This window comes from Chiloscyllium plagiosum, chromosome 31, assembly GCF_004010195.1.
Source record: "Chiloscyllium plagiosum isolate BGI_BamShark_2017 chromosome 31, ASM401019v2, whole genome shotgun sequence".
Lineage (NCBI taxonomy): Eukaryota > Metazoa > Chordata > Chondrichthyes > Orectolobiformes > Hemiscylliidae > Chiloscyllium > Chiloscyllium plagiosum.
This window is the reverse complement of record NC_057740.1, coordinates 33312333-33329987: the sequence shown is the minus strand read 5'-3', so window position 1 is coordinate 33329987 and position 17655 is coordinate 33312333. Positions and strand designations below refer to the sequence as shown.

At 42.6% G+C, this 17655-nt stretch overlaps 1 protein-coding gene across 2 annotated transcripts in view; it reads left to right on the top strand.

Annotated features, from left to right (window-relative positions):
* The window catches only part of apc2 (APC regulator of WNT signaling pathway 2), a 202534-nt gene that overhangs the window by 104632 nt on the left and 80247 nt on the right, over positions 1 to 17655 (top strand). For both annotated transcript variants that reach the window (XM_043721336.1, XM_043721335.1), the window contains exons 4-6: positions 8114 to 8309; positions 9447 to 9555; positions 14579 to 14692. In XM_043721336.1, the coding sequence (XP_043577271.1) occupies positions 8114 to 8309; positions 9447 to 9555; positions 14579 to 14692 (419 nt within the window). The remainder of the gene's footprint in view (positions 1 to 8113; positions 8310 to 9446; positions 9556 to 14578; positions 14693 to 17655) is intronic.

Here is a 17655-nt window from a genome sequence, read left to right as displayed (position 1 = left end):
CAAACATAAAAAAAAAGTTAGTTTCCGACTTGCTCAAATCCACCCCTATTGGTCATTTGGTGTCAGCCGTGGCTCAGAGCCAAAAGGTTGTGGGTGGGTCAAGCGCCGCTCAGGGACTTGATCATAAAAGCTTGACTAATTCTCCAGTGCAGTACAGAGGGAGTGCAGCATTACTGCGGGTTCTGCCTTTCAGATGAAGTGTTATACCAGATCCTCTTCTGCTTTGCAAATGCATACAAAAGTTTCCATGGTACATTTTTTGAAGAACAGACAAGTTCTCTTTCGTGGTAAAAGTGAGGACTGCAAATGCTGGAGATTAGAGTCCAAAGTGTGGTGCTGGAAAAGCACAGCAGGTCCGTCAGCATCCTGACTGAAAGGGATGAAGGGCTTTTGCCCGAAACGTCGACTATCCTGTTCCTCAGATGCTTCCTGACCTGCTGTGCTTTTCCAGCACCACACTCTTGACCCAAGTTCTCTCTCATGTCTTGGCCAATTTTTATCTCTCAACCACACCTAAAATCCTGCTCATTGTCACTTTGCTGCTTTTGGGACTGCATGTTTCTGATAGTACAACAATCAATACAAAAAGTATTTCATTGGCTGTGTACAGTGACTTGGGATGTCTTGGGGTCATGAATCGTGCTTTATAAATGCAAGTCAGTCTTTAATACAAGGCATACAAAGGCAAAGAGATAAAAGCAAGAGAAAACCAACGTTTAGTGCAATTTCTGTCCAGCTTCAAGTACAGTGCAGGATAGCTTATAATCACTTGTTGGCAATGTGATACAGAACACACTTCAGGGCTGCATCAGAGATTTGAAAAAGTCTGCTCCTTGATTTAATTCACAGCAATTCCACTAAGTGCGCTGGGCATACAGCTCTGCCCAAGCTGGCAATCATCCGGCAAACAGCATTAGTGTTATTGTCCTAAATATAACTAGCATTTAAATCAAGGCCTGATTTTAAAAGTTATCTCATTTTACCTATCATGTGATTTTATCCAAACCCTTTTTTCCCAGCTCTTAGTTTTACCGCCTCAACAGTTTATCTTTTCTTATATTGATTTCTTCCCTGCGTAGCTGTCCAATATCCCTGCCGCCCCACCCCAGTCCCTCGGTGAGGGATGTTACCGGGATCAATGCAGCACTTGCTTTCATCAAACAAGCTTTGATCAATTCCTTTACCTTTTGAGGAGTGCAACTACGATTGGATTTTCTAACAGAGTATACTAACTAAATCTTTACTTTCTCTATTGCACCAATATTTTAGTTTAGGCTGATAACCTAATCGCTGTGGGTGCATTAACAGACTGTGGTGATTGTGGAAGTCACAGGGCAATCAGGGATGGGCAATAAATCCCAGGAATAGCCACAGTCCGTGAATGAATAAAAAAAAAGTTACTCACCAGATGCCAGAGTTTATAGTTTGGAGTTGATTATTTTCCTGTACATTTTGGGGTTTTACTCAGTTGGAGTTAGTGTAAAGAAAAAATCTAATTGTGACAAGGGTTGGGACATTTTGTTGAGGTTGCACAGGACATTGGTGAGGCTTCTTCTGGAATACTGTATTCAGTTCTGGTCACCCAGTAATGGGAAGGATATTATCAAGCAGATATTATTAAGCTGGAGAGGGTTCAGAAGGGATATACCAGGATGTTGCTGGGTATGGAAGATTTGAGTTATAAAGAAAGGCTGGATGGGCTGGGACTTTTTTAACTGGAGCGTAGGAGCTTGAGAGGTAACCTGATGTAAGTTTATACAATAATGAGAGGTATAGATGGTAGTTGTCATTTCCCTAAGATGGGGAATTTCACGACTAAGGGGCAAATTTTTAAGGTGAGAGGAGAGAGGTTTTAAAAAGACATAAAAGGCAATTTTTTTTATTAAGAGAGTGGTTTGTGAATGGAATGAATTTCCTGAGGAAGTGGTGGATGTGGGTACAGTTACAGCGTTTAAGAGACATTTGGATGGATGCATGAATACAAAAGATTTGGAGGGATATGGGCCTGCAGCAAGCAGGTGGGACTAGTTTAGTTTGGGATTATGTTAGGCCTGGACTGGTTGGACCAAAGGGTCTAATTCCATGCTGTATGACTCTACATCTCTATGACAACAACAGCTTGTAGTTGTATAGAACCTTCAACGTAATAAAATGCCTCAATGGGTTTCACACAGGTTTGTAAATCAAATTTTTAAATATCCTTTAAGAATATTTTAAAATTTTCTTTAAACATCCTACGTGGGATGTGGGTATCATTGGTTAGGTCAGAATTTATTGCCAATTCCTAAGTTACCCTTGAGAAGACAGTGGTGACCTGCCTTTTTGAACCACTATAGTCTATATGTTGTAGATAGACAACCAAGAAGGTGGGAGTTCACCAGTGACACTGAACAAATGGTGATATGGTTCCAAGTCAGGATGATATGTCGGCTTGAGGGAAGTCTGCAAGTAGTAGAGCCCCATAATCTGTTGCCCTTGTCCTTCTCAATATATCATGTACTGAGTCACAGAAGGAGATATCAGCTACAGTTTGGTCAATGAGGCAGGTTTTAAGGTGAATTTTAAAAAATGGGAAGTGAGATATGGAGGCAGACAGGTTTATAAAGGGTATTTTGGAGTTAAGGACTCCACTAGATGAAATCATGGTGGAGCCAGAGAAGTTGCTCAAGAGCCCACCATTAAAGCAGTGCAGATGTGTCAGAGGATTGTGGGACAGGATGAGATTTGGAAAGCGTGAGACTTTGGAGGAAATTTGCAAACAAGGTTGATCATTTGAAAATTGACTTTGCTTATTGGAAGCCAGTGCAGATCAGGAGAAAGTGAGGACTGCAGATGCTGGAGATCAGTGTTTAAAAATGTGTTGCTGGAAAAGCGCTTTTCCATCAACACATTTTTAAGCTCAGATCAGCTGAACAAAGAGTTGGATGGTTGAATTAGTATGCGTTAGGATACAGGCAGTAGGGATTTAGGTGATGATGATGAGTAGAATGAGGCAGGCCAGCTCGGATTGAGTTGGAAGAATCAAATCTGAGCATAAAAAAAGTATGCTTCAGTAACCGTGAGCTGAGGGAGGGGCAGAGTTCAGTGAAGTTACTGAAGTGCAAATGGGAAATCATAGTGATGGCATGGATGTGTGGTCAGAGGCTCACCTGAAGGCCACATATAGCAGCAAGGTTGTGAAGGGTCTGATACAGTTCAGACTTGTTATTCTGTAATATATTGATAGGGCTCTTGTAGTGCAATGGGAGTGTCCCTAACAGAAGATGTAGTTCAAGTCCCATCTGCTCTGGAGGTGAGTCACAGCGTTGGATGAACAGGTTGTTTTAAAAATATCTATAGCACCTTAATGGGTTTAAGAATACCCCAAGGTACTTTACTGTCAGCAAAGTGTGCTTGAAATCAGATTAAGCAGACATATCTGACCACTGGGTTGAGGGATAAACAGATGTGACAATTGTGACCAAGCTCACTCCTGTTCACACGTGGTGCCAGTGCAAAGACCCAATCCAGGAGAGGCGATCAGGTATGGAAAGTGACTTTTTTTGTGTGCTTTCATAAGCTGGGGATGTTGAGGTCAAGCCCAGCAGCAGCTCTGACTGAGGTTGGCCAAATGGGATGGATCTTGCACTTTTCTGATCTGGGTGGCTGTTGATCCAGGAGAAGTCAAGAAAATTGCTATGCTGAACCTTGACCCTTATGTAGCAATTTAAAGCTGTAACATGCATATGCTCACTACAGGAAGTGGTGTATCTGGTTATGATGGCTCTTGTGGTGCAGTGGTAGTGTCCCTACCTTTGGGCTAGAAGGTCTGGGTTCAAGTCCCACTTTCACTGGCAGTGTGCCATAGCAGAGTAATTAGAAATATTTATATTTGATTATGTAACATTGTCTGTGTCAATTAGGTTCATGATGCACAGAACGTAACATCAATATGGATTTGTTGATGTGTTTTTCTTATTGATAAATAATTAAACTAACCTGATTAACTATACTGGTGAATTTTGGTCTTGCAATATCTGGTGCCTATAAACACTATTGATATATTGAGACCTCAATAATGTGGACTGTTAATATGGAGTTGATGGGAATTGAGAAAAGTCCATGCTGATATACAGGTAGGTTCAGCCAGGCGCCTCTACTGATCCCTGAACCCAAGCCCCAGTGATCGCAAAACTTCATTCAGGGGTGTTGCATTTCCAAATAACAAGGGGTTTATATTAGAAAAGGCAAAGTAGGCAGTTGGACTGATTTCTTTGGACCTACTACTGGGGAGTTACAGTTGCCAAGCTACCAGCTTTCCTCCCATTTAGCATCAAGTCTTTAATTGATTTTAGGATGAAGTTTCTTACAGCCTCACAACCTTGTGAGGGTTAACCCACCAAAACACAAATTAACCTTGACCATGGAATCATTCTTCTTTATACATCCCCTCTTCAAAGGCAGGTCTGACCCACAGCACTGTGATCTCCACCGCAGGTAAGGCAAGGAAGCAGCTCCTGAATCCAGCCCAGGCAGAACAGGGATTAAACCTTGTGCTCTTGAAGCCAATCTGAACCACATGGCCAACTGGCTTCCCCTGGTGTTAGGATCGTGTGACAATATCCACCTTTACATGTATGTTGTTATCTTGGAGTTATGGAGAGTGAAAATAGAGAACCCAATTTCTTTCTATCAAATGGCTGATGAGGAATCTCTCTAATTCTTATCACCTGCCATATCCTGGAAAGATTTGCAAGCTGATTGTCAACTTATTGACCACTTTATGAATGCACATTCCTTGCCGATTAAGTGGATCCTGAACCCGAAGCTACTAGCACAGAGGTACTGACATCACCCACGTGAACCATAAATGTGAATTACATAGGACATGCCTGTCCTATCATAAAGCGCATTATCACCTCATTTATCAAGAGCAATACCAAGTGCGATTTACTACTAAATTTTAAAAATGCGCTTTTTCACATGTGGCAGAGTTAATTTCAAAGTTCAAAGGACACTCAATCGTGTGGAATTCAATTATGCGTCAGGATTGATTTTATTTTGTGCATCATCAGGCTTACAGACATAAATATACCATGCATTATTAGTGATTTCCTCCGGATAATTTAATGCTGACCTCCTCAACAATGCCTCCTTTATGTTCTGAGGCAAAATAAAATCACACAGTTTTCAGTTGTTGCCAGCTAGTGCCTCAGTTAGTTGCACAGTTGCTGCTGAATTAGATGTTTGGGAGTTCCTGTCCCACTCCATAGCTTTAGCAGAAAAATCAAGGCTGACACTTGAGTGTAAGACAAACAAAGTGGTGAGCTGTTGGAGATTCTGGCTCTTGGACCAGATGTTAAACGGAGGTCCTGCCCACCCTTTCGGTAGGATGTAAAATATTCCTATTATTACTTTGAAGAAGAGCAGGGGAGTGATCCCCTGTGTCCTGGCAAATATTTTTTACTAGGAGAAACTAAAGACTGCAGATCCTGGAGTTCAGAGTCAAACCGTGTGGTGCTGGAAAAGCACAGCCGGTCAAGCAGCATCCATAAGACCATAAGAACATAAGACATAGGAGTGGAAGCAAGGCCATTCAGCCCATCAAATCCGCTCTGCCATTTAATCATGGCTGATGGGTGTTTCAGTTCCACTTACACGCACTCTCCCAGTAGTCCTTAATTCCTTGCGAGATCAAGAATTTATCAATCTCTGCCTGATCTGAGGAGCAGGAGAGTTGACGTTTCAAGCATAAGCTCTTCATCAGGAATGAGGCTATAAAAATTGCTTCAGGATGTGGCTGAAGAACTTCAGGGCAGAGGAAACAACTTTGGGGGTGCAGTGAGAGAGAGAGAGAGTGGGGCTCACTAAGATCCTTGTAGATGGAGGAGGAGAACTTCTTCAAGGTGGGCATTATTGGAAGAGGCTTTGCAGTGAGATTATAATTAACCAGGAGAAGGTGAGGAATGCAGATGCTGGATATCAGAGTCAAAGAGTGTGGTGCTGGAAAAGCACAGCCAGTCAGGCAGCATCTGAGGTGCAGGAGAATCGACGTTTCGAGCATAAGCTCTTCATCAGAAACGAGCATCATTCTCGTGTCCAAAACGTCAACTCTCCTGCACCTCAGATGCTGCCTGACCGGCTGTGCTTTCCCAGCACCACAATCTTTGACAAATATTTTTCACCTAAATCAACATCGTAGAAAGACATAATTTAGTTATTATCAAATTATTGTTTGTGGTCTTGCTGTGTGCAAATTGGCCATCACATTTCCTACATTACCACAGTGGTTAAGCTTAAAAATGACTTCATTGACAGGTACAAATCCTTTATGGAGTTATGTTCTTCGGTCATGAAAGGTGCTCTCTGAATGCAAACCTTTTTTTCTCATTGGGTTCTGATGCTCATAATCACATTTTGAGGAAGGCAGGGGATTGTCAGGTGTTGAGAAAGTTAATAAACCTGTCTGCGATATAACATGGTTGAGTGGGTAAAAGTAACCACTCAGCATCAGTCGAAGCAATAGATCCCAGGTCTGAGCATGCTCTGCACAGTCAGCTATTTGGAAAGTGTTAAGGCTTGACACAATGCCTCTAGCACAAAGATGAGAAACTCTTCTTATTATTCCATAACCTGTGGGGTCTTATGGTGCAGTGGGTAGCATCTTGCCTCTAAGCCAGAAGCTCCAGAGTCCCATTCCAAGATCTGAAGGCCAAGGAAAGTGCATTCATAACACAGCTAACAATTAGATTAGATTACTTACAGTGTGGAAACAGGCCCTTCAGCCCAACATGTCCACACCGACCCGCCGAAGCGCACCCACCCAGACCCATTCCCCTACATTTACCCCTGCACCTAACACTACAGGCAATTTAGCATGGCCAATTCACCTAACCTGCACATTTTTGGACTGTGGGAGGAAACCGAAGCACCCAGAGGAAACCCACGCAGACACGGGGAGAATGTGCAAACTCCACACAGTCAGTCGCCTAAGGTGGGAATTGAACCCAGGTCTCTGGCGCTGTGAGGCAGCAGTGCTAACCACTGTGCCACCGTGCCACCCACCAATGTTGACGACCAGCCTGCAAATCCTTCTAACACACACTCATGGCAGGCAGCGAATGTGACTCTTGGTCTGTCCAATGATAGAAACAAAATGGAACCTCCACCATCATAATCCATAGCACTGGGCTACAGCACGCATGAATGCATGAAAACAGACCAACATCAGTCCAGCAAAAATACTCCTGTGTGTGTCAAGTGAGTCTACAATAAGATTCAGCTGTAATAACCCAATGTACAATAACTTACTCAAACTCAGATATGGAAGTTCTGCAGTTTCTCCTAAACCCTGATGGAAATAGAATCCCTAATTGGATCAGCTTATTTATGCTAAATAATTTGTAGGATAAGATTCCCTTGTGCAACTGTACCCCAATAAATAGAGGTGGAATTTGGAGGTATTTCTCTGTTGTCAATGCATGTCGACCAGTATAATATTGTCAGAAACACAGCAAAGGCAATAGGTGTGATGATGTGTCCACAGATGTCAAGCTGACTAAATCAGGCCATTTTTTGGAGGCTAAGCAAGAAGAACCATTTCCCAGGTACAGTAAAGATCATGCCATCACTTCAAAGCCAAGTGAGATATTCTCTATTCCCAGAAATGACAAAGGGGAGTAAATAGTGAAGTGTGTTTTCCCTGCAACTCCCATAGCTGAGGGACTGTGTGTGATGCAGAAAGGTCAATAAATCTGAAAGGTAGTTGAATTGATATTCCAGAAAAGAAATAACATAAATGGGATAAATAGTAGAGTAGAATGCAGTCTGTACTTAAAGGGGCAGCTGTGAAGGGAATTGGCAGCTTCAAATACTCATATTAAAGTTTGGAAGTCTGATTGTATGAAATTAACTCAGTTGGAATTTTTGAAGCAAAAAGTAATGAAATTCTGAAGTAGATTATATTCCAGAAGTTTATTAACTTGGAATGTTGGACAAAGGAAGGTTCTTGAAAAGATGGGTTGACTGTGGAAAAATTGGACTTGTGAGTTCGAATGGCATGTTTGTAAATAAGCTTGTGTTTTATCAATTCCAGAGGATTCACTGTCAACTATTCTTCTTTTTAATTGTGTAGAGTTGAATACGGATGTTGCCAAATTATGTGACATAAAATGGCAATCAAACATGGTGTGCTCGGGACTGGATCAGCATGCACTGGAGCCACCAACTGAGAGAAAACAAACGCACCCTGGTGGAATAGCACTGGAGCAGGATTCTTTGTCAGTGGCAAGTGGAAGTGTGGAGCACCTAGAGGAACTTAATGAAGAAAGGTAAATCATGGAACAGCATTGGAGCAGAGGGGAGGGATTCATCAGTAGTTACTTGGGTCATTAGTTGTGAAATTTGGGAGAGTTGACGCCTGTGACCTTTTCGTTTTGGCATCAATTAGATCGCAGCTGAGTTTTAACTGTATTTCTAGGCAGCACAAAAGCTGTTTGAACTGCTTTGAAAATGTAGCTTTGGGAACAAATTTTAAACACGGTAACAGGAGTAGGCCATTTAGCCCCTCGAGCCTGTTCCACCATTCAATGAGATCATGGCTGATTTTTGGCCAAACTCCATATACCTGCCTTTGGCTCTATCTCTTTGTTTAACAAAATGTATCAATCTCAGATTTAAAATTAGTAACTGATCCAGCTTGCCCATTGAGGAACATGAACTGGATGGACACACATGGGGTGTGGGGAAGTCAGCAAGGGCTGAGTTTCTGTGTTCCTGAATTCATGGTCCTTTGCAAATAATCACATGACCACTGTAGGTAAAGCCTGCTGACTGAAACTTTTAATGCTCAAATTTGTGTTTTCAAACTCCCCAAATTTACCTTAATATAGAATCCATGCAAACATAATAGTTTTTATTCTTTTCATATCTCGTGGGTGACTCTGGCAGGGTCAACTTAGGATTGTAGTTTCCAAAATGGCCTTCAATTGAACACCTTGTGAGACCATTTCAGAGAGCTGACACTGCAGTACATCAGTGAGGGAGTGCTGCAATGTCAGAAGTGCAATTTATCAGATTACCTGGCCATTAGCACATTGCAGGGGCAGCAGGAAGTGAAGGTAATCCAAAACAGCTCGGTGAAACACATACCAATGGCCAGCTAACAGAAGCTTCTTGATGCAGATGGATAGCCCACACTGACCTAAAAACTGGCAGCAGAACTGGTTTGAACTTGAAAAGTTCTGAAAAGAGAGTTGCTAAAGCACTTTGTGTCACACAAAAAAACAAATTTTCACTGATTGCAACAATTTATATGATGGAAGAAAATATCACTTGAAAATTGGCATTCTTGTATTTTGTCCTGATGAGTTTCGGAATATGTTTCTCATTTCAACACCGTTCATGTCCCTATGAAAAATAGCTACTGGATTGCTGACACTAAGATATCTCATTTTTTTCCTGTGCAGGGCTCTGCTCCTTTCTGAGATTGAAAAGGAAGAGAAAGAGAAAGCCTTTTATTGTACTCAGATCCAGAATCTTGGCAGACAGGCAGATGAACTCTCACAAATCAAGACTGTGAGTATCAATGGAGATAGAAACATGGTTTAGGAGTCTTGGTTCAATTCCATTTCTCAGAATTGAGTTGAGAATGCATATTGATAAACACAACACAAGAACAAGTTAGAATGTGGAAAGACCATTTCGGCACAAAGAAGGCATTATTGCTTTCAAACATAAAATTGTCCAGCCAAAATGATAGCTGTATTTTAAATTGAGTAACTGGTCCTGTCCTCACACAGAGTTGTGCTGGAAAGGAGTCAGCGCATCAGCACTGTAGCTTTGGAACAATACACACTTTGAGTGTGCGATCAATTAAGTTAACCTTTAATATTGAGTTGACAAACCAATGCAAAGTGAGTAAAGAAACTAACGTGAAGTTGACTGAGATGACAACACAACGCAGTACTGGGGGTTTACTATGCTGCTGGAGTTGTTGTCTTCCAGCTGAGATATTAACTGTCTGCCCTTTCAGGTGGATGTAAATGATTTAGATAGACAAGACTTATTCTGCTCAAATATTTGTTTAACTGGCAAGATTAATATTTCAGCTGGTGGGAACTGTGTGCAAATTGGTTGCTGAGTTTCTCACAACACAGTCAACACTTCAAATAAAACATCTTTGGCTCTTAGTGCACTTTGGAACATTCTGTGATCATAAAAGATGTGAAGTAACTGAAAGTTTTTCTTTTCATTTGTAACAGCTGTTTTCATTTTTAGATTTTCTGCCCATTTCTAAGTCAATATCCAAGGAGACAAAGGGACAGGTTTTCCAAAATAGCTTTCCTGGTATACATTGTTTTAGTATGGTGAGAGTGCAAGCAGGGAGCAGGATGGCCAATGCTCAATAATTAATTAAGGGACACCATAAGACCTACGAGAGCAAGGGGAGAAGTGGGGGGCGATGGGGGGAGGGGGGGATTGCTTTGTGCTGGACAGAGGCAGGGCATCTGAAAAACCCATGAGGAAGCGGGGGGGATGGATGGTGAGTATGAAAACTTCGGCAGGGTGAGCTGGCACGAATTGCATACATCCCCCCGACATTGGCTGGTAAGCCCCAAGAAACAAAGATGCAGTTTCTGGGGTTAATAGCTAACCAAACTCAGAAAAGTTAAGTGACAGAAAAATTCCAGGAAAATTGCATCACAGGGAAGGTATGATCTGGGACCTGAGGGCAACTGACCAAATTAGTCAGTCAGACAATCCCAGAAAATCTGGAGTGGTTGGTCAGCCAGGGTCAAAATATTTTTTTTTCTAAGACCTCCCCATGTGGGCTACCTTTTGGTCTTCAGGGGGATGCTTCCATTCTTACTAACTCATTAATTGCTGATATTGTAATGTTGTTTGTTATTTGTGTTGCTGTGTGACATATTTGGAACATGCAGAATCTGAATTAGAAGCATTTATCAGTATCCTCAATATTTATTGTTGCCTTTAAACTTAAAGCCATAGCTCACAAGGAAGACATTGATGTCTTACACACCTCAAGGTATAAGTTGGCAAAAGCCAACGGACAGTGTTAGAATAAGATTTTTAAAGTAAACGACACATACTTCTACATACAAAGAGCCGCTACCTTGAACACATCTTCTATAGACTGATGAGGTCACAGCTGATGTATTTACATTCAAAAAAGCTGGAATATTTTAACCAGTCAATTACTACCTTTTGTGCTGAATCTCAGGGCTCTAGCTTAGATATAAAATTAGTCATTGAAACGATATTCATTTCAATAACATCAATTACAATCTTCCCCATTGAGTAGCTCCTGAATGTATACAGCCTTATTATAAGATACCACGTTCACTTCCAAGTAAATCATCATCTCAGTGATTTCAGATTTTTCTAGCTCCTGGTTGGTTGGGTGTTCCTTTATCGAAGGGTTTGATATTGTTCTTTCTTCTTTTTGCAGCTTCTTTCTTTCTCCCCTCCATTTAATCTGGCTCCCTCTGCTCTCTCTCCTATCTTGTTTGCAGCCTTCCCATCTCTCCCACCTATGTTTATGACTTCTCTCTGTCTCTCTCTCTCTCTCTCTCTGTGTTTTTATTCATTCACGGGACGTGGGTGTCACTGGTTGGGCCAGCATTTATTGCCCATCCCTAATCACTCAAAGGACAGTTGAGAAGCAACCACATTGCTGTGGGTCTGGAGTCACATGCAGGCCATTGTGTAAGGATAGTAGATTTCCTTCCCTCAAGGACATTAATGAGCCAGATGGGATTTTCCGACAATTGACAATGATTTCGTGTTCATCAGTAGGTTCTTAATTCCAGATATTCTTTATTGAATTCAAATTCCACTATCTGCTTTGGCGCAGTTTGAACCTGGATCCTTGGAACATTATTTGGGTCACTGGATTAATAGACTAGCGATAGTGCCGCTAGGTCATTGTCAACCCTCCCAGCCCCCATAAAACCACCTTTCCCCTGTGCTGCCCTCTTGCAGCCTGCCTGTCTCCACCCCCCTCCACCCCCAGCCCCTTATGGCCCCTCTGCCTGCCCCTACCCTTCCCCCTTTACAGCCCTGGGCCACATCTCACAGACCTGAGCCACCCACTGCTTGACTTTAATCAGCCCTCAGCACCCAGGCCCCAGCCCCCTGCCCTCTAAATCCAACTCCCAGCTCTCCTAATGGCTCCCACCCTGCTGGCACTTACCTACCTACTTGCTAGAATTTAGAACATAAGCACTCGGAGCAGGAATAGGCAATTCAGCGCCTTGAGCCTGCTCTATCCTCTGATACCATCATGGCTGATCTCATCTTGACTTCAACTCCACGTTCTACCCATTTTCCATAACCCATCAACCCATTACTAACTAAAAATCTGCCAATCTCTTCCTTAAATTTACTTAATGTCCTGGATCCACTATACTCTGAGCTAGTGGATTCCACAGATTTGAGAAAAGAATTCATCTCTGTTTTAAATCTGCCATGACTTAGCATATAATTATAACCTCCCATTCGAGATTGCTGCCCCGCCCCCCCCGCCATGAAGAAACATCCTCTCTACATCTACTTTGTCAGTCCCCTTTAGCATCATAGAATCATAGAACCCCTACAGTGTGGAAACAGGCCATTTGGCCCAACAAGTCCACACCGACCCTCCGAAGAGTATCCCACCCAGACCATTCCCCTGCACTATTATTCTACATTTACCCCTGACTAATGCACCTAATCTACACATCCCTGAACACTATGGGCAATTTGGCATGGCCAATTCCCCTAATCTTACATCTTACATACCTCAATTAGATCTCTTCTAAACTCCAGAGAGTATAGGCCAAAACTGCTCAATCTTTTGTGCTGCACCTTAGCGAATGCTCTCTGGAGGTCCAGATATATGGCATCCACTGGATTCCCATTATCCATGAAAACAATGACAGGAGATCTAATCAAGGTATGTAATAATAATTTTATGGTAATTTGTGGCAGGTTTAAAACAGAGATGAGGAAGAATGACTTCCCTCAAAGGGTTGGGAATCTGTGGAATTCACTAGCCCAGAGTCTAGTGGTTCTGGGACACTGAATAAAATTAAGGAGGAGATGGACAGATGTTTGATTAATAATGGGTTGAAGGGGTATGGAGAGTGGGCAGGAAAGTGGAGTTGAGGCCAAGATCATATTAAATGGGGGAACAGGCTGGCAAGGCTAAATTGCCAACTCTTGCTCCTAGTTCTTGCCTAGCTGCTTGCTGCTCCTACAATCACATGTTGGTTCTTTACACAGCATGCAGATGATACGTTTATTAGTAAACCTATCAGCAGCAAAGCTGGAAGAGAAACAACCTGTGAATGGAGGAGCAGCTCAACAATGATTCCTTCCTTCCACCTTAATGGGAGTTGGGGGAGACAGTGTTCTCTGGCTGCTCGTTGAAATAACTCCACAGAGGCTGGTATCCCATCAGCAAGTCACGTGGAAAGTCCTTGATACTGATCAAGTTTCCTCAGAGCCATTTCTGAGAGTGAACAGATCCCCCGACACTCCAGTTTATATCTGTTAGCCAGGGCTCCCAAATTGGACTAGATTAACAGCCCCAATCAGATGTTTTGCGACATGAAAGGCACTATGTAAATGTTATTTCTTTGGTCCTCTTGACAGAACTAATATAGTGCAAGAAGAAGTGCAACAAAAATTGGCAAGTAGAATTAGTTAATTTCACACAGCAGATTTTGTGTAAAATTTGAGTAGGAATAGGACTATATCTATCTGAGCCTTTCCCAAATTCTAAATTCCACAATTTCACTTTAAATTCCACAATTTGCCATGGTGGGGTTTGAACTTGAATCCCCGGAACATTACTTTAGTCACTGGATTAATGTGTATGTGACGAGTGAAGATATGACAGAACAAGACCAGGTAATATCAGCAATGCATGTTTGTTTTGGCCAGGATTTGATCCTTCAATTGCCTTTGGGAAAGGCTGAGATAGAATAGTCCTACTCCTACTCAAACTTTACACAAAATCCGCTGTGTGAAATTAGCTAATGCTACTTGCCAATCTTTCTTGTACTTCTTCTTAAATTATATTATTTCTGTCGGAAATAATATAAAATGACAGAATCAAAGTATCTTACAGCACATAGGCCATTAGTATTAAAGGAGCTTTTGTATTAACATTCCTTACCAGACAAGAAACAAAAAAAAATCATCTCTCACCTCTGGTCTCCCACTTTGTGCTCTATGAAAGAATGTTCCACTTAGTTCCATGTTCCTGTGGCCCTAGATTTTTAAGAATAGATCCAGCTCCCTTTCGAAGGCTACTATTGAATCAGCTTCCACCATTCTTTCAGTGAATATACTCAAAACTAATCACTTTATTAAAAATTCCTCTGTGTTATCTCTCCTCTAGTTCTTTTGTCAAGATGTATCCTTGATCTCTGACTCTCCTGCTACAGGAAATAGTGTCTCTCTGCAGAACTCTCGCTTTTGTCTTCGCTGTTTTTTAAAAATACATGGAACTGCGCTTCCTTTGAGCGGTGTTTTTGGATTACAATGTCATCATTGGTGTACTTGTTCAGTTTCTCATATTTATCTCTCCAAGGTTTCAAAGCACATGGATTTGATTCGGCAGCAGTTACAGTACGAAGCTCATCAAATCAAAGCCATTATTGAGGAGAGGTATGGGACGAGTGAAGATGTGACAGAACGAGTCCAGGTAATATCAGCAATACATGCTTTTTTGACAAAGATTTGATCCTTCAATTGCCTTTGGGAAAGGCTCAGATAGATATAGTCCTATTCCTACTCAAATTTTACACAAAATCTGCTGTGTGAAATTAACTAATTCTACTTGCCAATTTTTGTTGCACTTCTTCTTGCACTATATTAGTTCTGTCAAGAGGACCAAAGAAATAACATTTACATAGTGCCTTTCATGTCGCAAAACATCTCAAGTCTGTCCACAAGAGCATTATCAAAAACATTTAATGTAAAACGGTATTAAAGGTGGGGAGAGAGATAGAAATGTGATCATTATTATGAGTTATTTATTGTCACATATATCTAGAAAGACACAATAAAATGTGTTTTGTTACCACAATCTAGCAACATTTTGAGTAATAAAAATAAATTACATGAACAGAGTTCATTTTCTGTGCAAGGGGTCTTCAAATACAGCTACAGGCCTTCTGCAAGGTGTCCTGGGCTTCAAGAAGTTCCCACTCCAGGTATAGCAATGGTAATCCCACCAAAAGTCCACACTTCAGACAGATTGCAGCCAGGAGTCCTTGGTCCGAGCACCACCTCTGCTGCGGAGAAAGTGAGGTCTGCAGATGCTGGAGATCAGAGCTGAAAATGTGTTGCTGGAACAGCGCAGCAGGTCAGGCAGCATCCAGGGAACAGGAGAATCGACGTTTCGGGCATAAGCCCTTCTTCATGGTGACCTGAAGAAGGGCTTATGCCCAAAACGTCGATTCTCCTGTTCCCTGGATGCTGCCTGACCTGCTGCGCTGTTCCAGCAACACATTTTCAGCACCATCTCTGCTGCGGCTACCCACCACCACCAAGAGCCCCTGGTCTTGGGGAACCATTTTGTTTTGGTAACTGGAGAAACATGCATTAATGGTGGAGTGATGAAAATTAGAAGCCAGAAATTCGAGGAATGTGGAAATCAGGGACATCTGCCAGGCTTGTCTGATTTCTCATATCTCAGCGTTTAGCAAAAGCATGAACCAGAAAATATTTGACAAATTCTGGAGCGTCACAGAATTGGCTTATCTCTGTCTAAGAAGACTGTACAATGGTTAGTTCAGTTGGCTGGACTGCTGGGTTGTGCTGCAGTGTGATACCAGTGTGATACCAACTTTAATTACCATTCTGGCTCAGGTCACCATGAAGCTCCTGCCTTCTTGATTTTGCCCCTCACCAAAAGTGTGGTGACCCTCAAGCTAAATGACATGGTTGTCTCTTGCTAATGAGATAGCAGGCCCATGTTCCTCTGGGACTTTGACTTTGTGGGATGTGTACGTTGTTGGTTGGACAGCATTTTGTTGCCCATCTTGAGTTGCTCTTGAGAAGATGTTGGTGAGCTGCCCGTTGAACTACTGCAGTCCACGTGCTATGGGTTGACTCCTCATTAGGGAGGGAATTCCAGGACTTTGACACAGTGACAGTGAAGGAATGGTGATATATTTCCAAGTCAAGATGATGAGTGACTTGGTGAGGAACTTGCAGGCGATGGTGTTCCCATGTATCTGCTGTCCTTGTCCTTCAAGATAGTTGTGGCCATGGGTTTGGAAGATGCTGTCTAAGGAGCCTTGGTGAATATCTGGAGTTGAGAGTGTGGTGCTGGAGAAGCACAGCAGGTCAGGCAGCATCTGAGGAGTGGGAGAGTCAACATTTCGGGCATAAGCCCTTCATCAGGAAAGAATATCTGGAGTGCATTTTGTAGACAGTAGACACTGCTGCTACCGAGCATCAGTGATGGAGAGTGCAGATGCTTGTGGATGTGGTAACAATCAAGTGGGCTGCTTTGTCCTGGATATTATCAAGCCTCTTGAGTGTATTGGAGCTGCACCCTTCCAGGCAAGTGGGGAGCATTACATCACACTCCTGACTGTGCCTTGTAGATGGTGGACAGGCTTTGCAAAGTCAGAAGGTGAGTTATTCACCACAGTATTCCTAGCTTTTGACACATTCTTGAAGCGGCTGTATTTATATGGCAAGTTCAGCTGAACGTCTGGTCAATGGTAACCCCCAGGATGTTGATAGTGGAGGATTCAATCATGGTAACACCATTGAATATCAAGGAACAGTGGTTACATTGTCTCTTATTAGTGATGGTCATTGCCTGGCATTTGTGTGGTGCATATGTTACTTGCCATTTGTCAGCCCAAGCCTGGATATTGTCTAGATCTTTTTGCATTTGACATGGACTGCTTCAGTATCTGAGGAGTTGTAAATGGTGCTGAACATTGTGCAATCATTAGTGATCATCATCACTTCTAACCTTGTGATGGAGGGAGTGTTATTTATGAAGCAGATAAGGATGGTTAGACCTAGGGAACTTACCTGAGGAACTCCTATGGAAAGGTCCTGGAGCTGAGATGACTAACCTCCACAACCAGAGCCATCTCCCTTTTTGCCAGCTATGTCTCCAACCAGCGGACAGTTTGACCCCTGATGCCCATTGATTCCAGTGTTGCCAGGACTGCTTGATGTCAGCCTTATCTTTTGCACTGATGTGTCTCAGTCTATCACTTGCTGCTTATGCTGCTTGACACACAAGTTTGGCAGCTGCACCAGGTTGACCTCTCATCTTCAGGTATGCCTGATGCTGCTGCTGGCATGCCCTCCTGCATTCTCCATTGAACCAAGGTTTATCCCCTGGTTTGATGATAATGGTTCAGTAGGGGATATGATGGGCAATGACGTTACAGGTTGTGCTGGAGTACAATTCTGCTGCTGTTGATGCTCACAATGCCTCATGGATGCCCAGTTTTGAGTTACTTGATCTGTTCAAAGTTTATCCCATTTAGTTTGGTGCTCAAGCAGGACCCCCTTCGCGGATACAGGTCCAGTGCTGTCTGGAATCGGCTGATTGGGCCATATTCAAACAGGCTGCGGGTACCTTGGGCGAGTACGCCACCACTGTCACAGACTTTATCAACAAGTGTGTGG